The sequence below is a fragment of the Vanellus vanellus genome (assembly GCF_965231255.1).
Source record: "Vanellus vanellus genome assembly, contig: HAP1_SCAFFOLD_98, whole genome shotgun sequence".
NCBI classification, from domain to species: domain Eukaryota; kingdom Metazoa; phylum Chordata; class Aves; order Charadriiformes; family Charadriidae; genus Vanellus; species Vanellus vanellus.
Window position 1 is genome coordinate 209555 of NW_028128635.1, and position 16789 is coordinate 226343.

The 16789-nt window shown below is 53.0% G+C and overlaps 1 protein-coding gene across 1 annotated transcript in view; it reads right to left on the minus strand.

Annotated features, from left to right (window-relative positions):
• Window positions 1–12965: 12965 nt before the first annotated feature.
• Window positions 12966–16789, minus strand: part of LOC309684127 (electroneutral sodium bicarbonate exchanger 1-like) — a gene marked incomplete at both ends in the record, with an annotated part of 42678 nt that continues 38854 nt past the window's right edge. The window contains 4 exons of the mRNA XM_082500083.1: window positions 12966–13145; window positions 13246–13419; window positions 14700–14768; window positions 16213–16464. Of these exons, the coding sequence (XP_082356209.1) occupies window positions 12966–13145; window positions 13246–13419; window positions 14700–14768; window positions 16213–16464 (675 nt within the window). The remainder of the gene's footprint in view (window positions 13146–13245; window positions 13420–14699; window positions 14769–16212; window positions 16465–16789) is intronic.

Genomic DNA, 16789 nt, shown 5'->3' on the forward strand with positions numbered 1-16789 from the left:
GGTGCAAGGCGTGCTCCAGGTTGGCTCTTCCCCCTGGCACCATGCTGGAGCAGGCGAAGTTGAGCAGATTTGTCACTAGAAATGCAACAAAAACCAACAGAAAGTCAGTTTCCATCAAGAAAGAGGAAAAGGTACGATACAAGGCAGCGGGCAAACAGAGCAGACAGACTGGAGACCCAGAAAAGGCACCGAAAAAAAAGGCAGGTTATCCGGTATCACGCTCTCTCCCTTCAGAGCAGCTTTGGGACCAGTAGCTCCGGAGATAGATCTGGCAGTTGAGGTGGGACAGCTACAAACACCCCTGACCGTCTCTCCCGGAGGACGCGACTGAGAGCACCACCGGTTGTTATCTGTTCACTGTCCCATCAGATCTGAGCACCCTCGGGTGCTACCAGCCATGAAGGCAGTCAAGGAAAGGAGGGAGATGGTCCCAAAGGACAAAAAGCTGCTGTGAAAACACAGAGTTTTCGACCCTTAGTATCTCGGGGGGGGGGACCTGGGAAGAAAAGCGTTAAGAGAAACCTCTGTCCTGTGTTTCCGGCTGCGTTGCGATGTCTCCCCAGGGCTTCCACACCAGCGACGCTCCCTCCTCCTCCTCTTCCAACCGGGATCTGTCCTGGAGGTCTGGGATCTCCGCCTGAAATTCACTGCCGCCGTTGACGTGTCTGAAATCGTTAAGGCAGAGGAGGTGAGGAAGCAGAGCTGGGAACAGCACGATAGCACGCACCCGCTTCAAAGGAGGGGACGTGTCAGGTACGGCAGTTATTTCCCAGCACAGCATCACCAACTGCCCTCTAACAACTCCCACAGCCCCTTCTCGCCACCAACAGCATTACCGTTCCACCACGTGAGCCCTTTTGCGCCCCATCGGGCAAGAAAATTGCCGCTTCCTTCCTCAAAAGCCTGAGCAAACTCGCAAAGTTCACTCTGAGACCGACAGCCAGCAGCAGAAGAGCTGCAACGGTGGGCCAAGACCACCGTTGGAATGTTGTGTAGAACGCGGGAGGCCGGCAACCAGCGTCATGAGGTCAGCCTGAGTGGCAAGCCCAGCCTGGGCTAGCACTGGCCATTTCTGGGCAGCACAGGGGTATACTCCAGCCAAAAATAACCCTCCATTACCCTCCGCAGTGCTGTGGGGCAGTGGGAGAAGTGGCCGAGCCACGGGGAGAAGGTCAATGGCAACAGCAAGGGCTGGCAGAGCCCTGGCGCCGAACCAACCACGCACCCGCTCCTCAGCCCCCTTTCCCCAGGGTTTGCGGTTATTCTGACCGCTGGGCCGGAGCTCACGGCCCAATGCGGATTTTAGAGTTAACCTTCATCGGCCTAAACACAACGTCCCCGGCCATTCTGCCCAAAAGATACATGAAAAAACCCGCTCACGGTAAAAATCATTGAGACCATCCTTTAGCCTTCCTCGTCATTGCACACCACTCCCCATTCTCCCAGAATTTCCCTCCTTTCGGGGAAATCTCTCACTGGACACAGAAGGTGTGGAGATGGACCCTCCGGATCTCCTGGCACAGCTGCCCCTCACCTGGGTCACAGTCGGCCCCGCAGGGATGGAGCCATTCGGGGCTTTTTCCAAGCCAAAGCCAGGAGTGGAGCAAAACCCCGGTGGGCTGTTTCAATCCCCGCTGCCATAACAGCAATCCCAAAGGAGAAAGGCACATCCTTTTTCACTTTTCCAGACTTTCTTTGGAAGGCAGGAGTCTTTTAACAATATAGTTTAATCACTGTCAACGTTAGATCTGCACTCGCATTTCCTGCGTAGAGCTCACTGCCTGTCTAGCTGGGAAATCTCTGCCGCTCAATTAGCGGCAAAAGATGGGAACTGGAGAAAAAAACCCAGCCGGACATCAATCCCCGGCATTATCAGGATACAGCCTGAAATAAGAGATGCGGTTAAGATCCCTTCTCCTTCCAGCGGCTACGTGAATTGCACCCATTGACAAATACGTATAAATATTTGTTTCAAAGTTACAGACATTGCTTTTTAATTGCGACACCAAAAAGGAATAACCTGCATTAAAAGTTCCAGGAGCATTTTGTTCCCACACCGTGCTGGAATTTCTGAAAAATCCTGTTTCCTGCACAGAAAAACTCATCATTTGTGGATAAGAAATGGCAAACTCAGCGTTTAGGGAAGGTGAGCTCTGACAGCAAAGGCAGTCAAAGCTTCCCAGCAGAGCATCCTTACTGCCTCCCTGTTCCTATAGCCCGGGAGATCCTCAGAGCCTTCCCACAGGAAGTGCAGGAAGACAGTAAGGCCTCCGAGTCCCAAACTCAAATAACAGATGGCTAAAAAGGAAGGAGGAGCACGTAGACATACTTGAATCCTGCTGAAAATAGTCAGCCATGGCCAACAGGAGCCGAGGAGGCAGTGGCCGTGGCCACCTGGCTCGGGGGAGCCGTGCAGCTCAGCACCTGTTTCGAGGCTTTTCAGAACAAGTAATAAAAGCTTGACAGCAGCAGGGAGTGCGGGAGTCATGGCAGCAGTTGCATCGATAAGCAATCTGTGCAACAGTTCCTAAAACAGGGGCCGCCCACAATCAGAAGTTGACTCTTTGGTACAAACTCCCTCCACACCAGTCATCACACAGGGGAAAAAAAACCACCAAGCTATTGTAGGGCTCAGTATTACCCATTTCTCTGCAGCTGGACAGAAATACACACTTCTGTGGCTTTTCCCACACTGGAAAATTCAAAGCATTAGTACTAATAAAAAGACTTCTTTTTCTAACGCCTCTGTTGGAGGGCTCCGGCCCGTGGTCTGCAACGAGCAAATATCCACACAAAAACAAGCCCCAGAAGTCCCATGAAGCGGCTCTACCTCTTACGGTTTATTGCTGGCGTCCCCACCAACACCTAAACCCACGTGCCACCCCACCCCCCCCAGTACATCCTTTGCCATTTTGAACTTCGCTGCAAAACATTTTACCATTTTTCCACCCCTCTTTCTTGGGAAAAGACAGAGGGAACGAGACAACTCCAAACCGCTCTCTTTTATTTGATCTGCAGCAATCTGACAACCCCAGCACTTCCCGCTGGATTAGGCTTTGGGAAACAATTCAAGGGTCCCCAGCCACGAGTAAGGAACGAGCCGTTACTAACTGGCGAATCAGTAGAAACACCAGCCCCAATCATTAGGAGAACGTCTCATTTTTCAGTCATGGATTTTCACGGGTTTTGTTTTCCGTCCACCCAAATAGGGTGCGCTTTTATAGCCATCAGCAATTAAGTTCTCCGTCCCCTCCAGAAAAGCCTTTTCCTACACAAAATCTAAAAAAAAGGAAAAGTTAAATAAGATTTGCTGTTACTCACCCACCAAAGCCTAACCACTACAACTGGCCCTTTCACAACCATGCCTGATCACAGATGCGGCGGGAGAAGAGAGGAAGAGAGGATGGTGGGGGGTGTGGGAGCGAGTGTGTGAGGGGAATAGGTGTTGTGTGAGGGGTGAATGGCTTTTCGGGAGAGGGAGGTTTGTAGGGCTGTGAGGTGCCTGTGAGAGAGGAGGCCCCGGAGGGAGGTGAGGGGAAAGGGCTGTGTGTGGAAAGAAAAGCTTTAAGGACAGGCTGGGCTGGGGAAAGGTGGTGGCCCTGAGGGAGGGCTTGGGGAGCGGGGCTAGAAGCGTGGGTTTGGGGCAAAACTCTGGGAAAGAAACTGCAGGACAGGGCCAATCTGAGTATACAGTTTTCGCGAAGCTTCAAGCAAAGGGTGACCAAAGGTGCCTCTTGTGGGCTGGTTTTGTCTAAGTTATTCATGCGAGTGGACTTTTGCCACACGGGATGGGAACGTTCGCTTCCCGGGATAGCTGATGCCCCTGGATAACCACTGCCCGCGAAGCACTGCGAAACCCCGTGTTCAAAAATGAGAACAAAGGCCGTGTTTTGCCTCTCAGAAGGATCTCTAAGCACCCTCTCCAAACTATTTTCAGTACCTTTCTGGTTGTTTTCTTTCCCCCCATCCCCGTGATGTCCGTCGGGGGGGCTGGCGGAGCTCTGCAGGCGGATGTCCGGCTCATTTTGGGGAGGGCTGTGCTGGCTTCGGGGGGTCCCGGTTCATTTTGGGGATAGCTGGGCTGGTTTCAGCCTCGCAGTGCCCGGTGCAGAGGGAAGCCGGCCCCTGGTTCTCCTCGGTGCGGTCACTCCCTTCTCGCCCGCTTTTGCCGAGGAGAAGCTGGGGGGCGTGGCCCGGGTTTGCCCCTCGGCGCATGCGCGGTTGGGCGGACGCGAAGGGGAGCACTTCCGGTGTACGGAGGGGGGTGGGAGTTGTGGACGTCGGTACCGGGGGAGACGGGGGGACCGGGACCGGGGCCGAGGAGGGCGGGAGCGGGAGCGGGAGCGGGAGCGTGGGCGTGGGCGTGGCGTGGCTTGGCGGCAGGAGCGGTGGTGCGGAGGTGTCCAAGGCCAGTTTGGGGGCTTTGTAGGGTGGCGGGACCGGGCTCGGGGGGCATCCTGGGCCTGTTTGGGGGGGCAGAGCCGAGTGGGGGGTCCCCGGGGAGAACAGGGCCGATTCAGGCCCCCCCCCTCGTTGCCGCCCCCTCACCCCCCACTCGCTCCCCGCAGGTGGCGGCAGCCCCGGCCGCAGCGCAGGGTGCCCGGGGCCGGCCTGTCCGGGCGCTTGGCTCCGCTCTGGGCTCCGCTCTCAGCCCCCCCCGGCAGGTCAGCCCGGCCGTGCCCCCTTGGCCCGCCTCCAGCCCACGGCCGAGTCCCCCCAGGTACCCCCGAGATGGGTCGGGGGGTGTCAGCGCTGGGCCCCCAAAGCGGGGGTGGGTGGTGGGCACGGGCATTGCTGGGAGCCCGTGGGCAGCCCTGGGACCCCCTTAAAGCCCACGGAGAGCCCTGGGGCCCCCTTGTCTCCCCCAGAGCCGACGGGGAGCCGTAGCTGTGGAGTCAGCTTAAGGAGTCTGCCCTAAGGACTGCTGCTTTTTGGAGCGTTGGGGGAGTGTTGGCTGTGTGTGGGAGGAGTCCTGTGTCTTGAGGGAGGTTTGGGGATGTTGGGCAGATTTGGGGGAGTGGGGGAGGGGTCCCCTCCTTTGGAGCTCCCTGGTTGGTTTCTTCTAAACTTTGTGAGGCAGCGGGCGAAGGGGGAAGGCAATAGAGTGAGTTGCTGTATTTCAGTCCTTGGTTGAGAGTCAGCGACTCTGCTCCCTTACTGCTCAGCAGACTATTAGCTCTGTGGGGCTCTTTCTCCAGGCAGGCTACGACTACAGAAAAGGCCCCAATTCCTCGGAAGAGTTGTCAGTGGTGACGTCTCCTGGGAACGTACTGCTTGACGTTGGATAGACCTGGCACCACGCAGCAGCTCAGAGCCCCGCAGCGTGTGCTGTCGCTCCCAGTTGGCTCCATCAAATCCTCCGACCTGAGAATGCCAAAGGTACGGAGTTGAAACGGGCCCTTCCTCACCTGCTGAGTCAGATGAACCTTTTTGCGCCCAAGTCGGCTGGGGACTGCTCCTGCCTCACCGCCTTCAGGCGGAGCATGGCTGTGAGCAGGGGAGCTCAACACACAGTGCTTGCTGATTGCACCTGCTCCCTGTTGCGTTAAAGGGGCAAAGTAGTTTTGGCAGAAAATAACCCCTCTTGCGTTCTCACACTCCTCACTGAGGTGGGAGGCGAGGTGCGGCTAGGTTTAAATTCTGAGTGATGCCCAACCACCACTATCAGTCCAGGCGCATTTAATATATTAAAGGTGTGAGGCGTTAGACCAGTGGGTGGCTGAGTAGGTACACCTTTAGAAGTTTTTTGGGGTACAGGTTTTGGGTTCTTTCAATTCTGTTTGCCAGTTCATAATTTTAGAACTTGGGCTTCTAAATAGGCATACACGATAAAAATAATATTACTGCCCGGATTAATGTCAAGATTCCTTGGAGGCACTTGAGGTCAGCGTAGGCCAATCCGTCGGTCCAGGTACAGTTCATTTAAGGTTCCTGTAAGACATAAAAGAAAAGAAAATCTGCTCGGTCTTATCTGACCGACGGGGTTAGAAAGAGGGCGAGATCCACTGGGTACTAATCCTGTGCATCTTTTCTGAACAATCTCTGGCTTCCTGTGCATGGGGATTTTGGGGAGTAATTAGTACCGTTGGTACTATCACCATTTGAGGCATTTTCGCCAGCACAGGTTGTCCAGGGTGAAATCTCCCTAGGTATTTTTCTGGTTTGGTGGGAACTTTTGGAGAGACGATATTAGCAGATGCACAGAAAGCTTTCATTTTAGGGCAGCCATCTCCACTCCATCTGTTATTTAATTGGTAGATGGCATCATCCAATCGCAAATGCCAACCAGGTTCGTGAGTTTTTGCAAAACGCTTAACCATGATTTCATTAGTGCCTTCTAACTAAGCATACCGCTTTGGAGCTGTGGGTTTCTGGGCAGTGCCGGCTGGTGGGGCTGTTCCTGTACGGACTACATCCAGGAGACAGAAAGGTCCCCGGATGATCACACTCTCTGTTCTCTTCTTATCTGCTCGGCTCGTTTCAACGCTCTCGCTGGGGACAGGAAACCCTTTTCAAGGTCTGAATATCTGTTCTCAGTGTCATTAAAGGAGTGAGAGCTAAATTCTAGTGGTCTTTCCGGTCCCGCTGGTCCCTTCTGCCAAACTGCAGTGAGAACCACGTTCACTGAACCCCCATTCTACATGGACAGGGTCAGTTGGATGTATAGGACCAAGTTGTTGGAATAACCTCAGCTCTTTTATTAGCAATTCCAAGGCATTGGTATGATGGTCAGTCCATTCCCAGGATTTTCCCTTCCTGAGCAAATTATCAAGGGGCGAGCAATGATGGAAAAGCCAGGGGTGTGTTTACGCCAACAGCTTAAAGTTCCTAGAACTTGCTGTAACTCCTTCACACTGGGTGGATTCTGCCCCTGTTCTGTTTTTTTTTAGGGTATCTTGAGGGACCGAAGCAGCTCCTTTAATCCACCAGAGCCCCAGGAATTGCACTTCCTGCGCCGGTCCTTGACACTTGGTGGGGAAAGGCCCCCGTTTCAGATCTGACCTTGGGGGATGAAACCAGGCTTGGGTCTAGTGGGAGGTGTCCCTGCCCATGGAGGGGGGTGGAACTCGATGATCTTCAAGGTCCCTTCCAACCCAAACCGTTCCGTGAGTCTATGATGGTGTCTGTCCAGCTGATGAGCTCCCACCTGAGTTTCACTCGGCGAAAAGCAGCAGCCGGTGCTTGGGTACCCAAAGGCTTCTTTTACATTTTTCCTCTTCTTTGTTTCTTAACTTTGTCAACTCAAACCAAAGGTGTTGGAAAGGGCGGCCCCGTGGGCAGAGAAATCATTCCTCCCTGCGAGATGGGCTGTGGCACCACAGGGCCATCTCACCTGAAAGGAGGAAACCCACAGGTCACTCCTTTTGGTCCAAAGAGTGGAAAAAAATAGAAAAGAGAAACAGCAACAACAACACACACACAAAAAAACCCCGAACCCAACCACCAAACCAGCCCCTCGCTGAAGGCGTAAGGTGGGAAATACTGCAACAACTGTATTTTTTGCAACAGCCCCACTTAAAAAACGCTGTAATGATTCATAACGACCCATCCGACTAAAACCAGGAGTAGCGGTGGCCTACCCGTCAGCTTTTAGCATCCTGCTAACCAGCTTAAAGGCACCGGTGAGGAGAAGAGTTCAGCCACAACCAGCTCGAAGGGGGAAAAGAGGATCTTGCTTTTAGGGGAACGGCTGTCTTTGCAGAAGGTAAGTGCCCCCGCGGCTCGACCGCCCCTTCAAACCACGATTTCTCCGGCTCAGTTTTCTCTGTAACTGCTCCCACAGCACCGCGGATCCTGCAGCTTTCCCTAAATCATAATAAAACCTTCCCTAAATCCGGCAGCCGGTTTCTGACGTCTCCAACGCCTCCGAGCATCGCGTGGGGATCCCGCACGCCACCAGTCCCCTGGGATTTCCAGGCTCTGACCCCTGGCTTGGCTCAGGTGCCCTCTTTTTTCACTCAGTTCCTCAAGTTTTAGGTAAAAGGGCACTGGGGATGCGCCTGCCTGACCCCACAGACCTGTGCCAGAGGGGGGTTTGAAAGAAATGAATAAAAAAAATACTATATGAAAGATAACTAGAATCTCTTTGGATTTTATGTAATGCTAATTAACTATTGCAAATGGACAAAAATATACCCCCAAGAATGTAGGGAGGAAAAAATGCTCAATTTCTGTTGTGCGCCGGCCCCTCCATCCCCCCAGTCCCCTTCCTGAGCTCCCTGAGCACCCCACAGTCTGGCAGAGGGGACACGTGTGATACTGGTGTCCCCTCCCTCCTGCAACACAGAGCTCATTGCAATTACTTGCACAGAGAAACAACCAAAATTATATATAAAAAAAACATTTAAAAACCCAAATTAAAGTAAACAACAAAATTTAAACCCCCAAATTTAATAACCCAAATTAAAAAAAAAATAAATTATAAACCAAAACATAGTTAAGTCATTAAATTTTTCAACCCCCAAACCCCCTAATTTCAGCCCTTTCCCCAGTCAGCTGGTTCCCCACCCCCAGCCCCAGGCAAATGGGCTTTCCCCCAAAAATCAGTGCTGCCCACTCCCCCATCCCCTCCAGCCCCCCCCCCCAAAAAAAGCTCCACAGCCCCCTCCGCCTCCTCCCCGCCCTCCCAAAGACACGGCAGCGGCGCAGTGAGACAAACGAGAGGTTTATTCCATTATTTTTCCCATTACGTTCAATGGGCAACAAGAGAAAAAGGGCCGACAGTCCCGGCTCCGGCGGGGGGAACCCCTCAGTCCACAGTGACGCTCCACCGACGGGACCCACGCGACGGCGACAGGGATTTGTGTCATTTGTGTTCCACAGAATGAACCCAAAATAAATTAAAAAACCCCAATGAAACAAAAAAACTAAACCCAGACACAAAACCACACAAAGATTCAAAGTTATAACTAACACAGATTTGCTTGGGGGATTCCCCCCCTCCCCCCGGTTTTATTTACAACACGGAGTGTTTCCAAACTAGATCATCTCTTACAATAAAATAAATACATTTCAGCATCTGCGCAAGAAAAAGAATTGCTGCATTTCTACATGTAGTGCACTGGGGGGGGGATTAAAATAATTTAACCCCCCCACCCTTTTATATTACCTTTTTACATTACACCCCCACCCCCCACCCCCCCCCCGCTTAATGATCTCTATTATGCGCATCATTTTAGGAAACTTCTTTCGAGGGGCCCCCGGGGGTGTGAGGAGCTGTTTGAAGGCACCGAAGCGCACAGCAGCCCCCGTCCCGCCTCGCTGGGAAGGGGCTTTGCTGCCAACTAAAGCATTGCGGGTCACTGCAGGGATATCTCTTTTGATTCCTAAAGCGACTCCAGCAGCAGCTTTGAGAGGGATTTTTCCTCCCGACTCCTCCCCGTAAAATTCTCCTCTGCACAGGGAAATATTAAATCCTCCCAAAATACGGAGCCGGCCGTGGGATCACGGGGCACAAAGGGGGGGACAGGCGCAGTACTGTGTCCCACAGTCAGTCCAGGGGGGTTACAGCCGCCTTTTAGGTGGCTCAGAGTCACGTTGTTAACCAAGACCTCAGCTTTCATTTAATTAAATACATAAATACATAAATAAATAAAAAATCTCACCCTGTAAGCAGCAAAAACCCCCGAGCTTTGAATGCAGAAGAGGGCCGCGCCGGGGAAATCTGCTTTGCTTTTTAAATAAGGAATTTTGGAGGCAGCCGCCAAGGTTTTGTGGCCCCTGGGGAGGGGGGAGATGCAGAGCCGGACTCAGCCCGCTCTGCCCCAAAACCGGCCGCGTTTTCCCTCCAGGGTGATTTTCTTCCTTTCTGTCTCTGCTGGAGTGATGCCCGGCACGTGCCGAAAACAATCCCAGTCTCTGGCCCTGGTCCCGGCCAGGAGGGAGTGAAGCTCAGCCCCACTCCCTCCTTTTACAGGGAGCAAAACAAAATGGAAAAAAAAAAAACAAATTGTCCTATATTAGAAGTGTATAATTCCATTTTAAGGGCAGGGCAGCAATAGGGCTGGTACCACACCCCCCCAGCCCCACAGCCACTGTGGGTCACCAGCGTAACGATTAAATTAAAGTTTCTTTTGGGAAGGGGGGAGAGACAGGGACTCTCCTGCTCTGGGACCTTTCCCCTCCGGGGAGGCAGAGCCGGAGCAGCGAGCACGGTCCTGCCGGGAGGGCAGCGTGGAGGGGACGCGCACGGGCATCCTGGAGGAACAGCAGCAAGGAAACCCGGCGCTGCACCTTTCCCTTCCTCCAAGCCTTTTTCTTTTCCTCTTTTAAGGGCTCAACCAGTTTCTTCCCCCTCCGACCGTCACCGTGGGGCACTGGCAGCAGCCGCTTTGCAAAACCCCATCCCGTAAAAGCCGCCTGATTTTGGCCCTGTTTGGGGATGCGCCGCTTCCATCCTTACAGAGCAAACTGATAGATGATTTGTTTTTCTCCCCCCTCCCCATTTAGCAAGAAGCACCAACGTGCCGTTGTCGTTTTGGGTCGGTTTGCTGCAGAAAAAGGCTCCCGCAGGGGACGGGATAAGCCGATGGCAGGAGGGTCCCTGCACCCATCCCACCGCTGCTGGTGGAGGGCGGCAAGGGGACCTTTTCTTCGGGGTTGTCCTCTCCTCCCGGGCTCCGCAGCCCCACGCCGCAGCCCAACGACCCCCCCGAGATGGGAAGAGAGCCCGAGAACCATCTCTGCTCAACAGCTTCTTCCTGCAAAGGGGCAGGAAAAAGGAGGAGGAAAAGGCACCTTCCCACTTGCCTCCGGGCTCATCCCACCCTGCGAGAGAGACGCGGCTTTGCGAGGAGAGGGGAGGAGGAAAAAACACCACAGAGAGAGAGCCAGGGAAGGAAAAGGAAGGAAAGCGGAGGGACAGCGGAGGGGCAGCCCGGGGACACAGAGCCCCAGGTCTCGCCTGGCCGCTCCCGCCACCACCCGGCGGATTGGAGTGGTTTGATCTGAAGCGCTGCCTTATATTAATTTAACAGCCGGGGGAGGAGAAGGCGCCATTTCTGCCTTTTGCAGCTTCCAGGCTGACGGCAGAGCCGAAGGAAGAAAAATAATTATAATAAAAACAAACAAACAAACAAACAAAAATTCCAAAAAAAACTCCAATGTAAAACTGGAGCGCAGGGAGCAAATGCTTTTCCTTCCCCTCGGCCCAACCGCTCGGGCGCTCCGCGCTGCCCCGCCACGGAGGGCATCCCTCTCCTGCCAGGGAGAGACAGAAGGGCGAACTGAAGGCAGGACCCCAAACCAGATCCGAGAACCTGGTCGCGATGAAGAAGAAAGTGGAGAATGCGTCACATACAACAGAAACATTCAGAGTTTATTTTGGGGGAACAAAAAAAAAAAGAGAAACAGAAGAGGAGGAGTGAGATATTAAAAAAATAGCACTGAACGATGAAGCGGCAGCAGTCCCTCTACCGCTACAAAACGGCAACAACCCACACACGAACACACGGAGGCGGAACACCACCGAACTCCCACTGACTGTCATGTGCACCTCAGTTTGCTGCTCTGGAGAGAGGGAATGCCTGAAGCACACCAAGGACAGCTGAAACCATCGCCGTGGCTTAAAGGGGAATCCTCCAACTGGAAAACAAAATAAAAGCGGTTTCTGCCCATGTCTGCGTGGGCACATCCCCGAGTCACGTTCTCACGCCTCTCCTTCAAAGTCAAGATTCCTACACATGAAAACTGGAGTCGGGGGGGAGGGAGGAGAGAGAAAAGGAGGGAGAGCGTCATCAGTGGGGCTGTTGCCCCGCTCGTGGGACCGCGCCGGCAGAGAGGAGCTGGTTCGTGTGCCGCAGCCCTTGCCGCTTGCTTGGCATTGCTGGCAAAAAAATACAAAAAGCCGTAGGCACGTGCCACCGCTCGCAAAGGAGCACGGCCACGTTCCCACGCGATCCTTTACCTCTTTCCTCCCCCGATTCAGACTGTTTCTGTGCTCATAGTGAGAGCCTTCCACATGGTTGTTTTCGACACCTCATCCGAGATATTAATCTCCGAAGGATCAGTCCTGCAATAAATATTTGAGACAGCAATCTGTGACTGTGGGAACTGACACCACCCAGCGCATCAGCACCAGCAAGAGGAACCGGGGGGAGGAGAACCAAAGCTGCGCATAAGCACAGCGGGTTGGGCGGGAGGAGGAGGTTTGGAAGGCGAGCCGGAGAGCCGCAGAGCTACAGCTCTGTGCAAAGGCTCTGCACAGAATCCCAGACTGGTCAGGGCTGGAAGGGCCCTCTGGAGCTCCCCCAGTCCCACGCCTGCCAGAGCAGGGGCACCTACAGCAGTGGCACAGGACACCTCCAGGCGGATTTGGAATGGCTCCCGAGTGGGAGACTCCCCCACCTCTCTGGGCAGCTGTGCCAGCGCTCTGCCGCCCGCCCTGCCCATAAATTTGCTCTTCCCGCCAAGCTGAGTGCATGGCGCTGGGATGCTCAGCAAAGATAAACGCAGTGAAAATTCTGCCAACCCCCTTCAGGCTAATCTTGCCGGGGGTCCTGCTGCTTGGTGGGGCTTTACCTGTCGCTGCTTGGCTTTGGGATATCCGCGGTGCTGCTCTTGCCCAGCTGCAGCCGAACGGAGTTTGCAGCAGCAGCTTCCATCATCTCCTGGGACTCCTGACATAAAAAGGGACAAATCAAAGTTCTCTGTCTATGATCGAAGTGGAGATAAACTAAACACCCAGCAAAGCCCACGTGCTGCCCTCTCCTTCTGACCTTCTGTTAGCGCAGCCGGGGAAAGACGTTTCACTCCAAACATTTTGGGTTAAAACCACCCTTATGAGCAAATCTTTCCATCATAATTATAATGTTTATTATAAATGGCACCTTTAAAAATTATACCGCTATTCAAGTGTTAAGCTCACTGCTAATTTAATGCGGGATCCAGGCTGTCAGGATCTATTTCTATTGAGTTCAGATCTTCCCCCAACATTTCAAGAGAAGCTGTGATGGAAAGAGGCAATCTCAGAGCCCGAGGGAGACATCCAGCCCCGAGCACCCAGCAAGCATCACCTCTTCTTTGGCTTCATTTTTGGCATCAGCCAACTTCTTCGTGCTTTCTGGCATAAGGTCATCCAAAAAGCTGAGCTCCCGCTTTGAGAAGCAGAAGTCCATCACTTTCCGGACAAACACGAGAGCCAAAACCTTCACAAAATGAGAGGGAAGAGGGGGTGAGGTGTAAGATGATGCTACGTCTCACTCCGACACTGCAAACGTCCCGCTGCTGAGCGGCACCGGCTCTTACCATCATGGGAAAGATGATGGCAGCACGGGACACCTTGATGGCCCAGAGCAGGACGAGGCAGATGAGCTGGATCATGGTGAAGAAATGCACCTTCCGCAAGGGAACGTGCCGCAGGTAGATGAAATCCGGCTGGTGTTTTGCCGGCATCCAAAAGAGCTTCAAGCGGTCAAAGAACTGCAAAATAAAAGCGGAAAAGTTACTCCTTGGGGCTGCGGAAAGTTTCCGGCCCTGTTGGGACGTGGAAGGAGTTTTCAGGATCTCACGTGCAGTGAGAAATCCTGGATCCCACTTTGTTCCTCCTGGGAGCAGCACCCGTTTTCCCTTTGCTCCATCTATAAACCAGTGTGTCCATGAGAGCTGCCCACCAAATTGCAATTATTCCACATCCTTCTATTATAGAAACACAGAAGGGTTTAGGTTGGAAGGGACCTCGAAGATCATCCAGTCCCACCCCCTGCCCTGGGCAGGGACACCTCCCACCAGCCCAGGTTGCTCCAAGCCCCGTCCAACCTGGCCTTGAACACCTCCAGGGATGGGGCAGCCACAGATTCTCAGGGCAACCCGCGCTGGTGCCTCACCACCCTCACAGGGAAAAATTTCTCCCTGATATCTCATCTCAATCTGCCCTCTGTCAGTGTAAAACCATCCACCCTCGTCCCATCGCTCCCCTCCCTCATCCAGAGTCCCTCCCCAACTCTCCTGGAGCCCCTTTAGGCACTGGAAGGGGCTCTGAGGGCTCCCTGGAGCCTTCTCTTCTCCGGGCTGAACACCCCCACCTCTCCCAGCCTGTCCTCCCAGCAGAGGGGCTCCAGCCCTCCCAGCAGCTCCGGGGCCTCCTCTGCCCCCGCTCCACCAGGTCCATGGCTCTCCTGTGCTGTGGCCTCCGAGCTGGAGGCAGCACTGCAGGAGGTCTCCCCAGAGCAGAGCACAGCAGAGGGCACAATCCCCCCTCGCCCTGCCGGCCACACTGCTGATGCAGCCCAGGATGTGGTCGGCCTTCCGGGCTGCGATCGCGCATTGCCGGCTCATGGTGAGCTTCTCATCAGTCCGCACCCCCAGGTCCTTCTCCTCATACCATCTCACCCCCCCTCCCTGTTCTTCTATAAAAATATATTTTTAATATATTCTATTCTTCTGTTTGTTATTTGGCATTTCTCAGCCCACTGAATCCCCCAGCGAGGATTCCCACCGGCAGTAGAAATTGCCTTCGCTTTGCACTGAATTCCCCCATTTTCACCACACCAAACAGTGCCCTGTCCCAAACCATGACGCAGAGCGCGCTGAACTTGCCTGGTCCTCCCGCCCTACGTACCTCCTGTGCCCCCACCAATCTTTTCCTTATACAAAATACTTTCACTGCCTGCTTTTGGGGAGGTTTTCTCCCACACCACTGCTTTTTTCCTGCGTCTCTGGAGATGACACAGCAGGGAGCTGCACGCTGTAAGAGTCCGTACCTGAATCCCTCTGAGCGACGACACACCCATGTAGAGAAAGACACCGTAAAGCACAGGCATGGGTATAAACTGGGAAATTAAAAAAAAAGAATGAAATAATTTATTTTTTTTAATTGCTTTTTCAGTATTACTGCTCTCTTCTAGAGGCACTGCCTAAAATTGCCTAAAGCTTTCCAGTTTCCACAGGGTTGGAGATGTGTCACCTCTTAACCCGTAGAGGTTTTGTGCGTGCGAGTGAGTTAATGCTCTGCTTTAGGCTGAGCTTCTGAGTTACGTTTCATTAGAATAATCCTGTTTTCCTGAAAGGTTGGAGGAAAATAGGCCATTTCACCCATGCTACTGTACGCCACGTTCTGTGATGGCAGAAGAACATTTCTACACATTCTTGCGGCAACACCCAAAAGCAAAGTGCCTCCTTTTAGCCTAGAGCTGAGGTGACTTTGTGGGAGTGTCCTGGTTTGAGAGACACAGGACTAATTTCTCTTCTAATGCTTGGGAAAACTGCACTTTTTTAGAAGACTCCAGTGTCTGAATTTGTGAAAATATTTACTTTACAGCCAGCTGTGGTGTGTGGGTCTCAAGGTCTCAGTGTTTTCGAGCTCGCCAGGTGCAGGGATGAGGAGGAGCGAGACCCGGGCACTTGACCCAAGCTGGCCAACAGGATTATTTCATACCATCAACGTCACACTCATTATAAATTAGAAAGTTTGCTGCGAAGTTCTCTCTCTCCCTTGATGGCTGCCATCCTGAGAACTTCGTGCCCTGGTGCCGGAGCCCTGAGGCCTTCCCTTCCTCCTGAAGCCATAGCACTCGCAGTGTCCCACATTAGCTGTCCACTGCTGGGAGTGCACAGCTTCCTACTGATAGAATTGGCCGAGTATAATCTTTGCATATTCTGTACTGGTGTCGGGATCAATATCAGTTCTTTAGTGCTGTTAATGTTAATTATCTAATCTTATTCTATTAAATCTGTTTATACTTCAGCTCTCGGGTTTTCTTGTTTTTCCCAATTTCCCTTTCCCAGGTGGGGAGGGGTCATCGGGTGATAGAATGATTGTCTAAATGACCACAAATTGTTATGGGTCTCTCAAACCGTAACAGGGAGGAACACACAAGGAAGCCCACGGGGATGATTTTGGTGTGTTTAGCTACTGGGAAAGGCTGTTGGGAGGCATTTGGGGGAGCCAATTGCATCCCATAAGGTGCTGCCTGCTTGAAAGACAGCAGTGTACTGGTCTGAATCCGCTTCATCATAACCCATAAACACAGGTGGGCCTGAGAGACACCTGGGAATTAAAGCAGTTGTCCTGCTCGCTTGCCTCGAGGACACCAAACTGGGGTGTGAAGGGCTGGAAAGCGTAACTGAGGCTGGTTCCCACCGTGGGCCAAGCCTCAAGGTTTGGGATCGCCTCCTCCTCTGCTCCACACCTACTCAGGCCTGGAGGGAGGGGATGGTTTTTGTATAACCTCCAGAAAGCTCACGCTTGTTGGGCATTTTGCATTTTCCTCTTACCTTTAACACCGAAGTGAAGAAGACAGAGCAGCCCATGAGCACAAAGATCATCAAGCCGGTGACTCTCTGCTCTCGTATCCCCAGAAACTTGGGTTGTTCTCCTGGAGCTGAGCAGCCAGACTCCACTTTGAGGCTATTGACGTGGGTGATGGACAGGACAGTCGCAGCCACAAACCAGGGCAGCCCCATCACGGAGCACACCCCGAGCATCACGGCCACCATGAAAAGGTCCAGGTGGTACCCGCATCCTTTCTGTGGGCAGCAAAACAAGGAACAGAGCATCTCACAGCACAAGAGTGAGGACAACGTTGCGACTCAGACTCAAACCCTACTTGGGCGCAAGTCACCCTCTTGAAAATTTAAGAGAAGAATTGGCAAAAATAAGGATGGATCCGGTCTTTGCGCAAGCACCTTGCATGAAAATCTGGCAGGGGTTCAGACCAAGTGGATTTGGGAGGTTTGTGCAATAGCTACTTCTCAAAAAAAAAAAAACAAACAAAAAAGACTATTTTCATTCATAAAGAAAGTTCTACCACTGGCAAGCAAGGCGTGACCCTGAGTTATCCCTGGCAGTGTG